General features: G+C 38.0%; 1 protein-coding gene across 3 annotated transcripts in view; it reads right to left on the reverse strand.

Annotated features, from left to right (window-relative positions):
• Positions 1-204: 204 nt before the first annotated feature.
• FAM149A (family with sequence similarity 149 member A) overlaps positions 205-19,016 on the reverse strand; it is a 48,868-nt gene continuing 30,056 nt past the window's right edge. The window contains exons 2-15 of one of the 3 annotated variants that reach the window (XM_077144637.1): positions 17,711-17,821; positions 17,277-17,415; positions 14,986-15,128; positions 12,662-12,787; positions 11,715-11,885; positions 10,902-11,092; positions 9,475-9,629; positions 8,543-8,646; positions 7,036-7,248; positions 4,223-4,343; positions 2,831-2,959; positions 2,667-2,745; positions 2,005-2,127; positions 333-445 (exon numbers count right to left, since the gene is read on the reverse strand). In XM_077144637.1, the coding sequence (XP_077000752.1) occupies positions 2,045-2,127; positions 2,667-2,745; positions 2,831-2,959; positions 4,223-4,343; positions 7,036-7,248; positions 8,543-8,646; positions 9,475-9,629; positions 10,902-11,092; positions 11,715-11,885; positions 12,662-12,787; positions 14,986-15,128; positions 17,277-17,415; positions 17,711-17,821 (1,765 nt within the window). In that variant the 3' untranslated portion in view covers positions 333-445; positions 2,005-2,044. Of the gene's footprint in view, positions 446-2,004; positions 2,128-2,666; positions 2,746-2,830; positions 2,960-4,062; positions 4,344-7,035; positions 7,249-8,542; positions 8,647-9,474; positions 9,630-10,901; positions 11,093-11,714; positions 11,886-12,661; positions 12,788-14,985; positions 15,129-17,276; positions 17,416-17,710; positions 17,822-19,016 lie in introns of those variants that run through there. The other 2 variants (XM_077144638.1, XR_013169168.1) reach the window with 2 other exon arrangements.

Consider the following 19,016-nt stretch of genomic DNA (forward strand, 5'->3'; position numbering starts at 1 on the left):
ATATATTATTAAACATTAATTAATGTGTGAATACATGCACACATACTTCTACCTGTGTGTAACTGATAAAATCATAGGTTATAAATACATATTAGGATCTTCTGAGCAAGGTCTGGAAAACTTCAAGAATATTTCCCAGGAAGAAGAAAGCTGGTATATTTGATTTGTACTCCTTTTATAATGCAAAGCTACTGCACCCTCCAGTTCAAATTCAAGGTGTTTATTTGTTTGCATTTTTCTCAGGTCGTCTAACATCTCAGACTGTGAGACAAACTGATACATGGTATAATACTTTTTCTTCAATTTTTCAAGTGAGAGTGGGTTGTGGCTTTAAATGCTCCAATAAATGCCATAGATCTGGTGAAGTAACATCAAGATGCCATTTGGAATCTCTTTCGTGCAGTGGAGGTTGTCTTCTGAAAAGATTTAGGCAGATATTGTGAACCTGAAACATCAACCAAAAAGTAATGCTCATGAAAATGTTAAAAATGCAAGTTCTCAAAAGGTTGCTTTATAAATTTCATACAGATGATACTTTTTAAAGAGAAAAAAAGGTTATTAATTTTAATGTCATTGTCACACAAACCAGGAAATAATCACATGCAAACACTGCCATTTTAGGCCTAGAGAAGAAGAAATGGTGCTTCTGGCAAGGCTAAGTGCCAGCTGTGTGTTTATCCAGTAGCCATGGCTTTGCAAGAGTCTTCTGTGCAGATGTCACCCCTAAGGCACAGGAAGGGGGAGTAGGGGAGTATTGCCAGCCCTGCCGGAGAGCTGCCAGCTGTCTTACAAAATCCTTCCCACTGCTGGGAAGGATCAGCTTCTTCAATTTGTTTTCTCTCTGCCACAGAACAAATGTCAGTAAATTTATCACTACTGGTGATTTTTGGCCTGGAGACAAAGATAGGGAAGAAGTATATGATACTGCATACAATGGAAAAAGAGAATAAACCCTTAAAATGCAGTGCCCTCGGTCACATCTATAGAATAACAAAGGTCTCTGACCATCAGGAATAATCATTTTGTCACAAGGTTATTCATAGAATTCACTGACCTAGTATTTGGTAAAAAAAAAAAAAAAAAAAAAAAAAGAAAAAGAAAAAACTAAGAGTGCAGATTTAACACCTAGTTAGAGCTGAACGTCCTCTCCTAACCTCCTCAACTGTGTGTCCAGCAACTATGAGACGTCTGCACTTGGTATGCTACATTCAGCATTTCCAATGTTGAATTCATCACAGGTCCTCAATTCCCTCTTTCAGTACCACCATCTACTGCCCATCCACAGAAGCATACTGTTCAGCCTCCACTCTTTCCTCTTTCATTACCATGTGATGTTCATCTTGAAGTGTGTGGTTCACGCTTCGTCTGGGAAGTCTCTCTGCCCTCTTCCCCGACATGACTATGAAGTTAGGTGGTCCTGCCTACTACTCTCAGGGCCCTTCTCATTTTTCTCCATTAGACTGAATGCTACTTGAGGCAAAGTTCATAACCTCTTTGATTTTCTGAATCACAACACTGAGCTCAGGGCTTGGCAACTTGGGCATTTGATCCATATTTATTAAACAATAAACAAACTTGGCTGCTACTTCTCCCTGGCTATCCACAATTCTGTTACAAGCAATACCTGATAATGTAGCAAGGCAGCGTTTTAGAGAAAGAACTGTGGCTCTGGACTGTGACAGCAAATGCTGCTAAGGAGCATACAAGTGAAAAAGCAAAAGGCATAACAGCCTGGAGCTAGCAGCATAAAGGCAAAGCCCTAAAGGACCAAATAATCCCTGACATCACTATACTTAGAACTAAGGAATGACTAGGGTAAAGAATGAGAAACTTGAATTATTAAAAATGCTTAAATTTTATTAAATTTTTTAATGATAAAATATTAAGCATTTTCACTAAAGCAGGAAATGTCTTTTAAATTTTAGATCATCTATAGTACAAATGGTTCACAATTTTTGAGCAATGCATGCCTTATACATTGTAAGGTATACAATATACGCCTACCTAGCATCCGACTACATCATTTTCATACATTTTCCAGTAATTATTTTCCCCATCTAGAGTCAGAGTTGAAGCCCAGCCATCTGACTCCAAAGCTGGACATCTCAGGAGATGCTGTATTTCCTCCTTGAAAAAAAATGGGTTAGTGACAGTTTTGGAAATCGAAATGTCACTGCCTTGTATGCGCACTGTAACTATATTTATCATATAGCATACTGGGCTGAGAAGAAGTATTTATGTGTACATAACTATCTTATTATTAGCAAATTTCTCTTAATTTGTTCAAGCATTTTTGTAATTTGATATTTGAAGAGAATCTACGATTAGAATTTAATTTATCTGAAAAGTATGAACACTCTACAGCAGAAAGATATAGTGATGTTCATAATACAGCATTATTCCTTTTTCATGAGAGCCAGGCTCCAGGTAGAAAAAAAAAAAATTGGATATTTTCCCTGTTACAACCTAGCTGTAGGTAGGCGCTTGTCAGTGTAGTTTTGGTCTTTGTCGTGGTTTCTAAAGTCTAACCATGTACCACAAATACTGCTTTTTCCTCCTGGTATGGGTAAAGTAGGCCTACCAAGACAGAAAATCTTCAGTTTCTCTTTCAGAAACTTGATTTCCTGAAATATTATCATTTTATTTATACGGGAAGAAATGCTGACCTGTCAAGAGGCTGTGGCCTGTCCATGTGCGTCCAGAAAATTCCACTGGCGTCAATGAACTTTTTTGAGGCGTATCTAACTGTTAAAGGAAAATAAAATGAGGGATGAGTTTCATGTTTTCAAACATTTAAAGAAATCAAAGTTATGGCTAACAGAGAACCTACCCGGAATGCGTGGGTTGTGCTGGGTCTTGAAGACTGGTCCAAGATAATGGTTCTTTCTCGAAGAGGTGATCTCTCTATACTGTCAGGTATCGCACTTAACACACGATTTTGTGGCTGCCTTCCTCTGTACTAAATAAAAGATAATATGTTCTTGTTTAAAATGAAGGCAATCCTTAAAAAGACAAAAGAAAATCTATATATGCTTCAGTCATTCACTCATGCATCCATTCATTCACTTATTTTAAAACATTTATTTAGATATGGCTAAGTGGAAGCCTTCTAAAACAAGTATCAAAATATATTTTAATTATGTAACTAAATTACTAAAACCTATAAAACAGTATGTCATAAATATGTAAATAAGGATAGAAATATTAATCACATGAAATTCTCGATATTAAATTGTAGTAGAAATGTAATTTGGCATTTGGGAGGCAGCAGATGCGTTTTATGTGATGTTGACCTTTTATTATTCCACTCTAAGTTACAATTCTCTAAAGTTAGACATTAAAGCTTTGCAACTCCTGCCTTCTGGGAATGGGCTCTACTGCAGTTAACAGTTCTGTGATGTAGTGTTCAAGGTGGTAGAGAGAATGAGAGGGAAAACCTTGTCTCAGTTGAGCTTTCCTATATAGGACTTTCTGTTCCCACAAGGGACCCATCTATGTTTTAAAGATACTTGCATGTTACTGGTATCACAGTAAAATGAGGGGTCATCGCAAATGTGGAGAAAACCGAGTTTATGCCCCATACTTTCCCTAGACATTTTACGATTGTATGGTTGAAATGAGCTCAGATGAAGAAGATGTTGCCTCTACATTGCAACAACTCTAGCAAAGGTTGCTTCAACAATGAGAGCTGATGAAAACAACAGTGGTAACATTCTGAGCTCTTTACTTATGCCAGGCATTATTCAGTATATATTAGTTAGTTCACTTAGCCCAATGCATTAGTACACTGCTATGGGGGAGAAATATTTTTCCCATTTTATAGATGAGAAAACCAAGGCCCAGAGAGATTAAAGTAACTTGCGCACCAAACCATACACGGCATGTGTGACAGATTCAAATAGTGATCTGCCTGTCTCCCGCTCTAAACTGAGTCTTCTCTTCACTACAGCATCCTGACAGGTAGATATTTCCCTGACACCTGAATTTTCTGATTCAAATCAAGCTACAATTTTATTTTACAAAATAGTGAACCAACCCCTTAACCCCTTTAAATTCACATACATCATTTATTTACAGGAGGCAGATTATGAAGACGTCTTGAATACAGCTAATTTAGATCATTCTCTTGCATTACTGATTTCCCTTGGAATTGCCAAGGTTACATTTTTGTTTGTCTTTTTTTCCCAACCAGTACATCTAAATATAATGAAATCCGTTTTACAGAAACAGGGCGGGATCCAGGAACGGCTGCATTCTGCTCGCCAGTCTCTGAGATTATCGGGGGTAATCTGCTCCGCAGGGTTTGGGTGGTTGGCGAGGACAGGTGGTCTATGCCCGTTTGCCTGTAAACACAACAATACTTATTGGAACACCCAGATGCAGAGAGACTCAGAGAAAGACCTGGCCACAAAGCTCCGCTTTCAGTTACAATCTGCCTCCCCCAAAATGCTCAAATAGAGCAGTATGAGTTTCAGGAAGACAAGTGAGCAGAGGGCCAGCGCCAATCACATTCTCCTTGGGAAGTCGTAACCATCTGTCTCGAGTCCTGAGTGCTCAGCTAAGCCAGGAATGGTGCAGAATGCAGAAGGAACTGAAAAAGGAACTGTAGACCCAGTTCTTGCCCTTAAGAAGCTCATGAGATAGTGAAAACAAGATGAAAGCACGTGAAGTGATTAGAGAACAAATATAACTACAAAGCTTTAGGTAGGATCTTAGGAAGGAGATACGAATAATTGAGGCAAACACATTATTTGATGAGAAAAGTCAATGTGTGGACATTAAATTTTCTTACATTCTTAGAGTTTTAATGCTGTGAAGCCCAATGTGAGTCTATTTTTTCTTGAATTTGACAAGTTGATTGCTTGTAAAATTTGCACAGATGGTGAATAAGTTAAAAAGAAAAAAATCAATAATGACAGGAGTCCTTTCCCACCAGATATTAAGATGCTAAAATTAAATTTTCTGGTTCTTGCACATGAATACAGAAAGAAATTCTAGAAACAGGTTCAAATTCACTTATCTATTAGTAATAAACATATGAAAGTTACATAACTATTTCTAATCTATAAGGTTAGAAGGTCAAGGTTTTGAAACACACGTAGTATCCAAACTTTAGCAGCTGAATGTCTCATATATTGACAGTGGGACAATAAATTGGTGTAAACATTCCAGGACACATTTTGACAAAATATATCAAGAACCTCAAAAAATAATCATAACCTCTATTGGATTGTTTTACTTCCAAGACTATACTACCAGGAAACAACTTAAAGGCGTTTTTATTAAGATTTATAGAATATGATGTTTGCTACACACTATAATAGTGAAAAGACAAGAAAATTTCAGGGAAGGGGGAAAATCTCATAAATTATCATATAGCATATGATTATTTTGTAGTTATTAAAATCATGCTTTCACAATTAAGTAATAACATGAATAATGTGATTGAAATTATGTTAAGTGAAAAAACTGTATTAAAAAACTACACTATACAATAGTAGGAAGGTTAATATTAGGGAAAAAAATGGAAAGAAAAGAAGAATTATAATCATGAAGCAAATTGTTAAGAAATATACTAATAGTTGTTATTTCTATGTGATGGCCACACAGGTGGTGTTTGATTACTACTTGTACTTTAGGTATCGCCCTAATTTCTACAGCGAAGTTACAGTTTTAGATAGGAAAAAAAAATGTTATTTCAAGAAGTAAAAAAAAAAAGAAAGGCAGAGTATGAACAAAACCATGGAAGTCAGAATAAGCATAGTTGGCATATTGTGGGTCAAAGGGAAGAGAAGAGTAAGTCGAGTCAAGCTGGACAAGGGGAAGTGTTAGGAAATAAGTATGCATGATAAACAGGGGTGACTCTGCACATAAGGGAACAAAAATTGGTTCTTGGGCAGAGGTAAAAATCTTACTCTATTTATGTATAATGCACAGACGTTATTTACGTTGGTAAAATATATACAGTATATCTGTGGTATTAAAATTCCATAGATGGGGCAATGATTAGGAAAACCAAGTCTATAAGGTTCCTTGTCCTTAGCAATTCAGTAATGAAGAAGATTGAAAAACACTGGACTATGGAGAGGCAGGGATCAGAACATGGAGAAGGTCCACAGTCGGAGGGGTCTGAATTTATAAGTAAAGGTTTTTGATGAAAGTCTGATTATGGAGAATCGAGTAGGCTGGGAGGAAGAAGAGAGGGACAGGAACGTGCTATTGGCATGGCCAAGGTGGGAATGGAAGGGGGAGAGACATTTTGAAAGAATTAACAGCAATGCTGGTAATAGTCCCAAACTTTGGAAGAAACATATCTATCAAAAAGCTGAAAGGAGACAGAAATGTATTTTGAAAAGTTTATCCATGGGCAGCTGCTTCTTCCTCCCATCCCAGTGGGGAGAACGAACTCATCTTTTATCGCCAAGAGCCCTGCAGAGGTGAACTCTGAAAGCCGAGAGAATTGTGGGTGAGTCCCAGCTCAGTCCCTCACTGGTGGAATGATCTTTCACAAGGTGTTCAACCTCTTCAGCCTATGTTTCCTCATTTTAAATTTGGGATAATATCAAATCAAATCAAAAGGTTTATGGTAGGATAAGATGAATAAGATAATAAACAATGAATAAGATAAATCCAATTTACCTTGCACTGTGCTGAAATAAAAAAGGGATCAATAAGCATTAGCGGTTATGATTAATATTGCCTCCCCCTTGAGTTATGTCAGTTAAAAGTATTAATTATTAGTTTTATGGACAAGGCAATTAAGTCTCAGAGAGATCAAGTGGCCCTGCCAAGATTACCCAGCCATAGCATTTCCATTTCACCTAGCCCCCCTCCTTGTATTCTAACATACAACTAAGATGCTACTTGGAAAAAAATTAATTGCTAAATAACCTAATTAGTTCACTGGTTAAGGAATTAAGAAAACTGTCCACATAAAAATTGTCAAAAGGTTGCTTGGCCAGAATCATCGACCCTAACTGACAAGTGTAGTTGTCTTATGTGAGCATTAGATTATACGAGAGAAATAAGACTTACAGTTTCGTTCCCCTAAGAATTTCATCACTATAGACATTGGGGGTTTTCATTCTCTGCAAGTCTGAAGCAAGAGAAGGCAGTCTCCTGTGTACCGGTGTTTTCTTTGCAGAGGTGTGCAGCCCTCGGGTATCAGAGATTCGTCCCAGCTGGTGCTTTGAGGAGGAAAGAGCACTGGCTCCCCCTACACTCCAGGGTTTGTCCTCTTGTTCATTCCTGGGGGTGTAAAATCAAGTAATTAACTTGGTATAAAAGCACTGTACTAACAGGGAACCCATGTGCTTGTCCGAGACTACGTACTGTCTTGAACAGTACCTGGCACACAGAATAGACCCTAAATATTTGTTGAATGAATAGACAGACTATCGTTTCAATTTCAACTAAGCAAGTGTCTGCAGAAAAAAAGATCGAAGTTGCTCATTGTTCATAATCAAATAATAAAGCCCATAAGATTAAGAATTCACAGCTAGAGCCCCCAGGCTTGGGGTTTGTTCATATGAAACTTAACCCTGCGAAGGATAGGTCAAGTCTACTTAAAATTTAGGCCTAAGAGTCACCCCCAAGAGAGCCTCTTTTGTTGCTCAGATGTGGCCTCTCTCTCCAGTAAACTCAACAAGCAAACTCACCACCCTCCCCCTGTCTATGTGGGACATGACTCCCATGGGTGTGAACCTTCCTGGCAATGTGGGACAGAAATCCTGGAATGGGCTGAAACTCAGCATCAAGGGATTGAGAAAACTTTCTTGACCAAAGCGTCAATGGCTGAGAGATTCCAAATAGAGTCGAGAGGTTATCCTGGAGGTTATTCTTATGCATTAAGTAGATATCACCTTGTTATTCAAGATGTAGTGGAGAGGCTGGAGGGAACTGCCTGAAAATGTAGAGCTGTGTTCCAGTAGCCATGTTTCTTGATGATGATTGTATAATGATATAGCTTTCACAATGTGACTGTGTGATTGTGAAAACCTTGTGTCTGATGCTCCTTTTATCTACCATGTCAACAGATGAGTAGAACATATAGAATAAAAATAAGGAATAGGGGGAACAAATGTTAAAGTAAATTTTGTTTGAAATGCTAGTGATCAATGAAAGTGAAGGGTAAGGGGTATGGTATGTATAATCTTTTTTTTTCCTGTTATCACTTTATTTCTTTTTCAATTGTCTTTTTTATTTCTTTTTCTGAATTGATGCAAATGTTCTAAGGAATGATGAATGTGCAACTATGTGATGATATTGAGAATTACTGATTATATATGTAGAACAGAATGATAAAAAAAAAAATCACAGCCATAGCCTCCTTTTCCATCTCTTCCAACCTTAATATGTAACAGAAGTTTTGTGGTTGATATTAGAAGATTATGTTTTTATTCTTACATAGGAGACATGCTTAGCTATGTGTTGAGCATGGGATTAAATGGGGTCCTCATTATCTCATACTCTTTGCAGTCTTCAGTGCTCAAGTGCTTTCCCAACAATGGGGAAAGGCTGGGTAATTATTTCTTATACGTACTGTGTTCTTTCTGCAAAATAAGTAGGCCTCTGCTGGAGGGGTTTAGCGTGAATTGTCATCACACCATTTAAATCATTGTAAAAATTGTTGGAGAAGTGTTGAATCTGAGAAAAGGGAAAAAGAATTAAAAATGCAGCCAGAACTAATCATTCACTCCTTTATTCTTCTACAACACTTTTTTGCACACCCTTCACAGAACGCATTGCACCTGATCTCGTGTTACACTTCTTGTTTTACTAGATCAGGGACTGTTTTATTCATCTATACATCTCCTCGCCTAATATATTACTTATACAAATGCAATAAATGTTGAATGAACCCAGTAAGTATTCTTTGACTGATTCATCACCATTTGGTAGAAGGAGAGTACATTTATAACCTTCCTTCAACCTGGCTGGAAATATTAAAAATAATTTTTTTCTTTCCCAAAGAATGGAAACAGGCCTACATTTCAAAGCTAACCAAAAGCTGTGATCAGTGATTCTCCATGCACGCCCCTGTTCCTGGGGAAAAGGATTTTTACGTCACTTTCTGTTAGCAGCAGCTAGTCAGGGGCTGGGCCCTGCAGGTGGTTTGACCAAGAGTGGAAGACACGTGCCGCTGCTGCTGTGCAGAAGGAGTGATTGGCAGTTCTTTACCATAATTGATCAGTCTCTTCCTCCCGCTCATCCCTAGATACTGCACGGTGTTCTTCTGGCCTCTGGACTTTCAAAATCGTTGTTTCTGATAGTTTCTGCCTGTTTTATCGTCGTTTTGCTGGGACGACTGAATCTTGGAGATGATGATGAATCCCGACTCCACCAGCTTCCACCAGAGACCAGAAGACTAAATAATCTTGATAATAAAATTTAACAGAATGCCACACTTGAGAAAACCCAGGCAAAGGACGGAAAGATTAAAGGAAAGAGGGAAACCAGTAGAAACAGATTTACCTGAGGTAGAATAAGATGAGAAGCCAAGGAAATGTTCCGAGTTTCAGAACTTCTAGAGGAGGGATCACTTGATGTATCAGTGTGAATACGAGAAATCCTTACTTGTGGAGATTTATTTTCAGCTACTTTGAATTTTCCTTTCTGCTTCTTTCCTTCTGTCAACGTGAAAATTGCTATTAGGAGACAACCAGCTTATCGAATATATAAACTTAAAATTCACTGTTCAAAAAAATATATTTTCTTTGAGTCACTCTGAGTCTATGCTATGGCCACTGGTAAAAAGAAGATTGTTTTAGAAAATGGAGACTCCATGGAGTAATTGGCAAGATGTGAGACTTTTCCACACCCACATAAAGAAATGCCTACCTTTTCAATGGTATGTAAAAAAACAAGGATTATATACTGGGCAATAACAATCCTCATTATTTTATGAAATCCCAAAACATCCCTTTGGTTGGTAAAAAAAAAATAGTATTGAAATCCACATGATTATTACCCTATTGTACAACTGATTACATAAAAACAGCCACTAATATCCAGGACTGATATTTCTGTGATTTGTTTTTGCTCAATTTTAAGTAGTTTAGAGAACATTTTATAGTTCGAAAAGCAGATAAATGAAGTGAGCATTAAATAAATTGTTTATATTTTACTTTACAAATAATTTTCTTATATTACTCACAGCAATGTTAATTATCATAAGCAATTGAAAACAAATGCCCCATTATTAAACATTAGTTTTAAAAGTTACAGAATATCTTTATATATACTACACAGACATTTAAAAAATCCTGCTAAGAGCATGTAATGAACATTATTATTATTTTTTTTTTTTTTACATGGGCAGGCACCAGGAATCGAATCCGGGTCCTTGGGCATGGCAGGCAAGAACTCTGCCTGCTGAGCCACCGTGGCCCGCCCTAAACATTATATTTTAAAGCACAGTAGGTTACAAAATGGTATGAACAACTTAACTCCATTATGTTACAATGTATATTCATTTAAGGCTTAGGGGACATATATTTTAATGTTAACGGGATTATATGTAGAAGAGGGAAGCAGAAGTGATTCTACCTTCTTCCTCGAGAATTTGTGCTTTTCAAATTTTCCACAGTGAATATGCATTATTTTTATAACTGAATAATATGGCAATACCCTTTTATTTTTTATATTTTTTTAAATTGGCAGGCACCGGGAATCGAACCCGCGTCTTCCGGCATGGCAGGCGAGCATTCTTGGCTGTTGAGCCACCGTGGCCCGCCCACCCTTTTCTTTAATGATTAAAGATTCCTGTTTTGAAAAGGCAGAAAATCCTTCTCCCTTCTCACCCCCCAGTCACATCCTGGGTATGGTTAGGTTAACAGAACAAAAGTTAAACAAGGGTCTTTTTTCCCCTTTGTGTTGGGCCGAATGCTACACGGAGGTACCTGTGAGGAGCGTTTCCCAGGTTTTCCTGATGAGCTCCTCCAGGATCTCCACCACGTTTCTCCAGACCTGATCGAACACCGCCGCAGCCACCGTATCTTTAACACAGTCATGAGGAGAAATGGGAGGAAGTCCGCGTTTCCGCCACTTTGTACCGTGGTGAACTTCTTTTTGCTCAAGACAATCATCGTCACTAAAGAAAAAAATAATTCTTATCCATAAAATAGCAAGGATTAAAGTTAAAATAATGCTATCATGTACACATCATCGATTTATGTATCATCTATTTACCTCTCCCATCCTTCTTTTTATCATTTATCTCTACCCATCATCTATCGAGCATGCATATATTTACATATGTTTATATATATATATACACATGACATTCTTTTTTAAATCAACAATTGTGATTTTTTTAGTAAACCAATTTTCAATCATGAGGCAAATTTTTATGATACGATATTCATAGATTTTGTTTCAAAACCAAATATGCATTTAGTGCAGAAGCTGGAACCTTCTTCTGTCCTCGAGGCAGCCAGACGTGGACCCAAGGACCACTTGTGGCATTGCCCCTTCTTGCCAACATCCTAAATTCATGTTCTTGCTTTCTATCTGTACTGTTATCGGAAAGAAAGCAAAGTACTGCTCTAAAATACATACTTCCTGCAAGTAAGCAAAGAACTTTGAGGAGTATCTTACTTTTGGACAGGCAAAAGATATACAGCAGGCTAAACAAGCATAAGTAAAAACAGACGTCAAATTAATATTATTATGTTAATTTAAATTGAGTTAACGTCAAATAAAATTCCAGTTACCCTCCTTTTCTATCAAAAGCAAAATATTCTTCAATCTTTCCATCCACATCATAAATCTCTTCTTCCAGGCTTGGGCATGGCATTGGATCAACGATCCCTGAAGAATCTGTGCCAGGCAGGGCAGGGACTGAGGGTACCTTTGGGACTATCTGAGAGCCGGAGATGCACAATCTATGAGGAAAAACAGATTCACCGTGAGGGTATGTAGAATATAAGAATACAATTTTTGCATGGTCACGGCTGTTCTTTAAAGAGAACGTAAAATATGTGATTCCAAATAAAAATCAGATTAACTTTACATTTACGAAACGCACATCCTTGAAAACAATCTTTTAGCACAATTTTTTAGGCATCACTAAACAAATAAAAAATTAGGGCTTCTTAAAAGTCTAAATTGTCCTATGACTTTGTATCTTGTTTCCAATAATGATAGTATGTGAGAGAACAGCCCTAAGTGTAGGCGAAAGGTATAGAGAGAAATTAAACAGGGAGGAGAGCCTTTATTGTGTCTGCTGCTACTACTTCATTTTGTTTGTTTGTTTGTTTTCACATGGGCAGGCACCGGGAATTGAACCCCGGTCCTCTGGCATGGCAGGCAAGCATTCTTGCCTGCTGAGCCACCATGGCCCGCCCTGCTGCTACTACTTTAAGCCTTAGAATTCATTGAGCTGAGACAGTTCTTGATTCTAGAAGCAGTCCAGCTTTCACAGTGTCTTTGAAACAAAAATTGGTACTAACCCCTTTGCCTTTATTTATACTTTCATATATATTGATATGAAATCAATACATAATCGGAAGCAGTTTCTGAAAAAAAAAATGCTCTGTACCTGCTCTTCATTTAAATCTGAATTTCCAAGTCGGTGGAGCCAAGGCTCAAGGATGAAATCAACATAAGTACAACTAAAGGGAGTTAAAAATACTTTTCAAATGTTATTAATGCAACATACTCTCTGGGGTTGCCATTGCATTCAGAGGCTCCAAGTAAGGGTCTGTGCGCTATGGAACTCGGCACGCCACCCGGAAAATGTTGGAAGCCTTCATCTGTTGGCAAGATGAGCTGTCTTCCTAATACTCTGAAAGGCAAACAGAAATAAAATAAAATAATATATATAATTATATGTATATATACAGACCTACTACTACTTTTATCAGAAAAGGAAAACATTTTTAAATGTAAGATAGCATAATGATTCGTAGTGAGCAGGCATGTGTGATAAGGTGCCTGTGGGTACATGAGAAGCAGAAAAAGGTGTCACAGAGAAAGAACAGGCCTTCCAGGAGGGAGAAAGTCCAAGGAACCAACATGAGAACTGAAACTACCCCTACCACTGCTTAAATGAGTGACTTCAGACAAAGCTCTCAGTCTCTCTAAACTACTGATTTCATTGCTTTGTTTTGTGTCCTCAATATAGAACAATAATAATTAACTTTGTAGGACCGATGAATGGCTTAGAGAGAACGTATGTCATGTCCAGGGCAATGCTGGGCACTACAAAAATTAACTTCTGTTATGATTAATGAAAAAAATATAAATGTATACACTTAGCTTCTGCAGCTTTTGTGATCTCTTCTTTCTCTTCCTCCTTTCTTCATCTTTTATCTTAGCTATGAAAGACAACACTGCCTGGGGCAGTCTGAGCTCCTGTCTTTTGGGTAAGTGTGCCCAACCTTTAAAGAATCAGCACCACAATTGATATCTGGCATATGTCACCTTGTGCTGTTTTGAAACTGTAATGTACCCCAGAAAAAACATGTTCTTTTGACCCTAATCCAATCTCACATGGGCAGACTATTGTTGGGTGGGACCTTTTGATTGGTTGTTTTCATGGAGATGTGACCATTCAGTTGTGGGTGGGACCCTTTGATTAGATGGAGATGTGACCCATCCAGGTGACCCATTCAAGGTGGTTCCTAATCAGTTTACCAAAGTCCTTAAAAGAGCCGACATGGGGGTGCAAGGGTGGTTCAGTGGTAGAATTCTCGCCTGTCATGTAGGAGACCTGGGTTCGATTCCTGGTCCATGCACTTCCCAAAAGAACAAACAAAACAAAACAAAGACAAACAAACAAAGCAAAAAATTCAACAAATGGTGCTGCAGTAGTGGGATACTCACATGGAAAAATCACGAAATGTGATCTCACTATACAGCATACAAAACAAAAAAGAGCTGACGCAGAGAACAGACACAGATGTTTGGAGAAGCAGAAGATGTCAAAAGAGATGCCAAGAGATGCCAGAAGCTGAAACCAGAAGCCAGGAGGACAGGACAGCAAATGTCACCATGTGCCTGCCATGCGACAGAGAAACCCCAAACAGGGAAAATCAGCCTTTCTTCCTAGAAGGTATCCTCCTGTTGGGTGCCTTAATTTGGACATTTTTACGGCCTAAGAGTTATAACTTGTAACCTAATAAATCCCTTTTATAAAACCAATCCATTTATGGTAATACTGCATTCCAGCAGCTTTAGCAAACTGAAACACCCTTGGACTCTATTTGGTAATGCTGGAGTTTTTAGCAGGAATGGAAAAAAAATAGACCCCACTTAGCCAGTATATATAAAAAATTAAGCTACCTAGTTAAGACAACCAACTAGAAAATCCATCCACATTTGTATCCTAAGGTATTCCCCCAAATATAATACAGAAGGAACATCAGATAATTTAGAGGGATTTTCTCCTAAAAAAAAAAAAAAGGTGGGCTGAGTGATGGACAGAATTGCTTCATACCAAATCTATAGTCTCCATGTTTGAATATTTGAAAAAATGGAACCCCTTCCCTACAGAATTCAGATTCATCTATCTGATCATTCAGCAAATAATTCCTCCCCTACCCCTACCCCCAGCAGAGTTCTCAGCACTGAAGACAGAGCAGTGCAGGATAGACATGTCGCCCATGTTTTAGCGAATGTTACCGCTGTCACTCTTCTATTTGTTACTTAAATAATACCTGAGAATAAACTAGATTTGCTTCTCACAGATTACAGTGCTCTAGAGTACCAGAATGTTTCAATATTTCTTCAGCTACCACAACAAAGGATGTGGTTTATCAGTAAAGAACAAGCGTTCTGGAAGTGCCTTTAGTCAAAATGCAGTGACAGTCTTAAGCCAAGCAAGGACCAAGTGTTTCAAAAGCCCATTGCAGAGGGCAGGCAATGGAGGCGCAGTGGCAGAGTTCGCACCTGCCCTGCTGGAGACCTGGATTCGATTCCCAGTGCCTGCCCATGTGAAAACAAACAAACAAACAAAAAACCCATTGCAGAGACTTGTCCTACCTCAGATGGAGGGATCTTCTTGCCCACTCACTGCACTCAGCCAGTAGATTCTGGGTCTGAGGGCTTACTTTTCCTTCGAATAACATTTCCTCAACCTCCCAGAATAACTGCTGTACTTTCTGTGCATTGGCTCTGTCAAACTCCTATAACAGAAAAGATTACATACTCACAAGACTAAAAGTTGGAGAAATATGAGCTTCACAATCAACGATAGTTACTCAAGTAAAATACCCCATTATATAAAAGGGAGAATGATGGTCAAAAGAGAGTGGGCTTTGCAGTCGGACATGGCCAGTTTTCCAATTTTTACTCCTTTGATAAATTGCATCCCAAACTGAGCCTCAGTCACTTTAACCATTAAATAGATCAGTTCTATCACATGACTTTGAGATTTATTTGAGATTGTATTTAGATCTATAGGCATAGCTATACATATTCATGTGGATATTGATACAGATACACACATGTATCTATGCACACATGCATACACACACACACCTGTCCTTCATATACTGCCTGACACACCTAAGCACACCTGCAAAATACAAGGCATTTTTTTTTGACACGATACCCCCCAAAGAGAAGTTACTTTTGTAATTTCTGAACTTCTTTTAACCAATAAAGCAAAAAAAAAATCCTTAGTTGTCTTCAGAGTCATAGCTATTAAGATGAGGCCAAGGGATTGATTTTTCCTGTGTGGTCTCAAAAGGTTCTTGCACTGTGGCTGCAGTAAATTGTGGATAAGGAAACTTTTTAGCTTCCTAGCTTCCCTTGGTTGACAGGCAAACCAGTCCTATAACTCTTTTAGGAAAGTCACAGCCAACGAGGAGAATATACACAGCCCACAGCACACAGCACACACATAACTCACAACTCACAGCAATAAAGTGTATATTCAGTCTGAGATACCGACTCTAAAATGACTATTTTCAGGTTAATTTTCAGAGAAATGCTTTGCAGTGTTTCCTCTGCTACTTCTTACCTCAAACCAATGGTGATAAGGACTCACAGATTACAGAGAAGTTGCATGATTTCTTTTAAAAGTCAAATAAGGGAAAAGTAATAATATTAAGAGGCGACTGGGTAATCGGGACATGAGAGGGGGCATGTTACATTTATCTATCTTTTGCATTACCTCTAAAAAGATGTATAATTCTAAACATAAAACTAAAATTAAAGGCAATCGTGTGGGTGCAAGGGTGGTTCAGTGGTAGAATGGTCGCTTTCATGCAGGAGAGCCGGGTTCGATTCCTGGTCCATACATCAAAAAAACAAAGCAATTGTGGGGTTACAATTAATACATTGGGAGTCATAAGAATCACTCTGGATAATTACAGGAAATTTGTACTAAAAGAATTCCAAAAATTGGGTGGCATGAAACAACGGTTCTCAGCCTGTTTCCCACAGGAACACACCGGAGAAAAATGAGTGTGAGTGGGGGTGGCAGGGAGTAGGGGTGAGGGCTGGCAGTAGGGGGCAGTTAATGTTAAGTGAGGGAGTCACATAAGTCGTTTGCAACAGTGCTCTGAGTGATTCCATTCCAGAATCTCTTTCCCACTTCCTTGAGAGTCACTGCTTTATAACTAGAAGGGGAAGGGGAGGCCGATCAGATAACCGTGAGGATGGGAACACTGATTTTAAAGAAAAACAGAGCACAAACAAGAAAAGAGCAGGAGTTAAATAAACAGAGAAGCTCCTGCAGGAGAGGTTCTTCGGTAGCCCAACGGGCTTCACAAAAGGCTGTGTTCCAAATAATGAAGCAGAAGTGAAGTCAGCAGAGCTCCTCACCAAAGCATAAGCTGTAGACTAAAAACTCGCCCAAGTAAGAATCTCACTCCTGTGAATAGCAAAAGCGGGGCTAAAGTTATTAACTTCAACTAGGGTTAGAAGGTGGAAGTAAAGAATTTGACTTAGAATGTTAGGGCAGAAATCCCTAATCAACAGCGATTTTTCAGTTTTGACATTTCCAAAATGGTTCCTTATTCATGTTTCTGACTGTCTTAAATTTCCAACCATAGCTACTAGGCAAGACATCAAATATAAAATACTGGGGATGGTGGAGAGGTGAAGGTAGGCGGAAAAAGCAAAATGATCAACAGCTATAACTCTGGGTCATGGGATTATGAGTGATTTTTGTCTTCTCCTTGTAATTTCCAACTAGAAAAATTTTTCACACTAAATATGTCTTGATTTAATAATAGGTTAAAAAAAAAGATGTTTTCGAAAATAAGAAAGCAATTCTTTACGAAAGGTTGCAATCATGGGATGATCCAAAATATTCCAAGACATACATCATCTCTCCAAGAGTAAACTGAGCTCCTCTCAGTAGATAAACCAGTGGTAGAACTTTGGGTCCCAGATCCTGACCAAAAGTTGGGCGCTTCTGTGGGTGTGGTGTGTCCACTTGATGAAGATGATGACTCAGATTCACTGCAGGAACAAACATACGTGCACAAGATAACACTGACTGGGAAGAAGTGATACCGGTACGTAGACTTACTTCTCTGAGTCTACTTCCTCTTTCTTTAAATACATCTGCTAATTTCACAGTACACTAATTAAAAAATATTTATGCAGTTAACATTTTCATTAGGCTATGTTTTATTAAACTGCCTATCACTTTTAGAAATTCAAGGTCAATCACTGATTTTGTTTCCCATAATCGTCATGGGCGTTTTAAATTTGTGGTTTTATAACCAGAAGCATTTAACAGGCTCATTCTTACCAGGTATATTTATCGATGGCTTTCTGCACATTTCTTGTAAACTGTGTAGGTAAAGGATCTTTGTTTTTCACCACAAAATTGTGCTTTCTAGATTCTCCTGCCAGTCCTCTTCTGAAAGATAAATGGTGAAAAGTCTCTCCAATGCAAAAATATAATTTCACTCATGAAGACTTTAAAATGTTTCCTTTTGATTAAGGTTCCTCTTGTCACATCCCCTTTGAAACACATGCACACTCACACTCACTCGCACATGCCACTCTCACCCCAAGGAAAGGAGGCTTCGGGTCTTGACATTTTTATTTTTCTTCGAATCAGAGGTGTCATCGACCTATCAGCCTTCGTATGAATTTGGAAAGGCAAAAACAAAACTAAAAATTGTTTGTTATGAAATGGCACAAAACTTGGAGAAGTAAAAAATGCCCAAATTCTGGATGGAGACAGCTCTCCTCTCAAGGGCATAAAGCCTGGGAAGTGAAACGTGCCTGGATTCCAGCTCCCACTGCCCCTTGACCCAACACATTTGAACTTGCAGAACTCAGCCTTCCTCCCTGCCCAGAACCAAAACCACGGATAGTTTCAGATTAATTCTGAAAGATAGGAATTTCTTTTGAATTACTGAACACACATAAATAAATGACTGAAGCCATGCAAACACTGAGCTCACTTTAGTTGGCACTGTTGCTTAATGTCTACCCCATGTTTAAGAGAGCTTTAAAATATTAAAATTAAGGGAGAACTAAAACAGAAGACATCTCTAAATTTTAAATGAATGATTAACTTGATGAGTGTAGCACAGCTAATGTTAATCATTAAAATGCCCTTTTGATGAACCGCTTGAAAATTTTCCATCTGGTCAAAATCTCTCTTTAATACTTAACTATAAACAATTTCTATTCTTTTCATAGAAATCACATTTTCCCATACAAATAAAATGTATATTACCTTACAATATGTAGTGAATTAACAAATACAAATCATAAACTTTCAATATTACTAACAAGGATACCACACTAACATGCATTAAGAAAAGCTTTATTTTGCTTTCAATTAAAATGATGTTTAATTTGAAACATTTGTTTTCTTGCATCGAAACGGAGTTTTAAAGCTATTAACATCAGAGAATAAATTTTGCCCTTTGCACCTATAGCACTTTGTACTTTTTGTACCTACAGCACTCTACCACAAAGGGAATTTTGTAAAAAAATTAACTACTAAAAACAGAGGTTATCAAGGACCTCTACCTTCAGTATGTACGTTCTGTGCAAGAAAGATTTTTTTCCCTCACGTTATTGCTTCTATGTCTTAA

Source organism: Tamandua tetradactyla, chromosome 26 (genome assembly GCF_023851605.1).
Source record: "Tamandua tetradactyla isolate mTamTet1 chromosome 26, mTamTet1.pri, whole genome shotgun sequence".
Classification (NCBI taxonomy): Eukaryota; Metazoa; Chordata; class Mammalia; order Pilosa; family Myrmecophagidae; genus Tamandua; species Tamandua tetradactyla.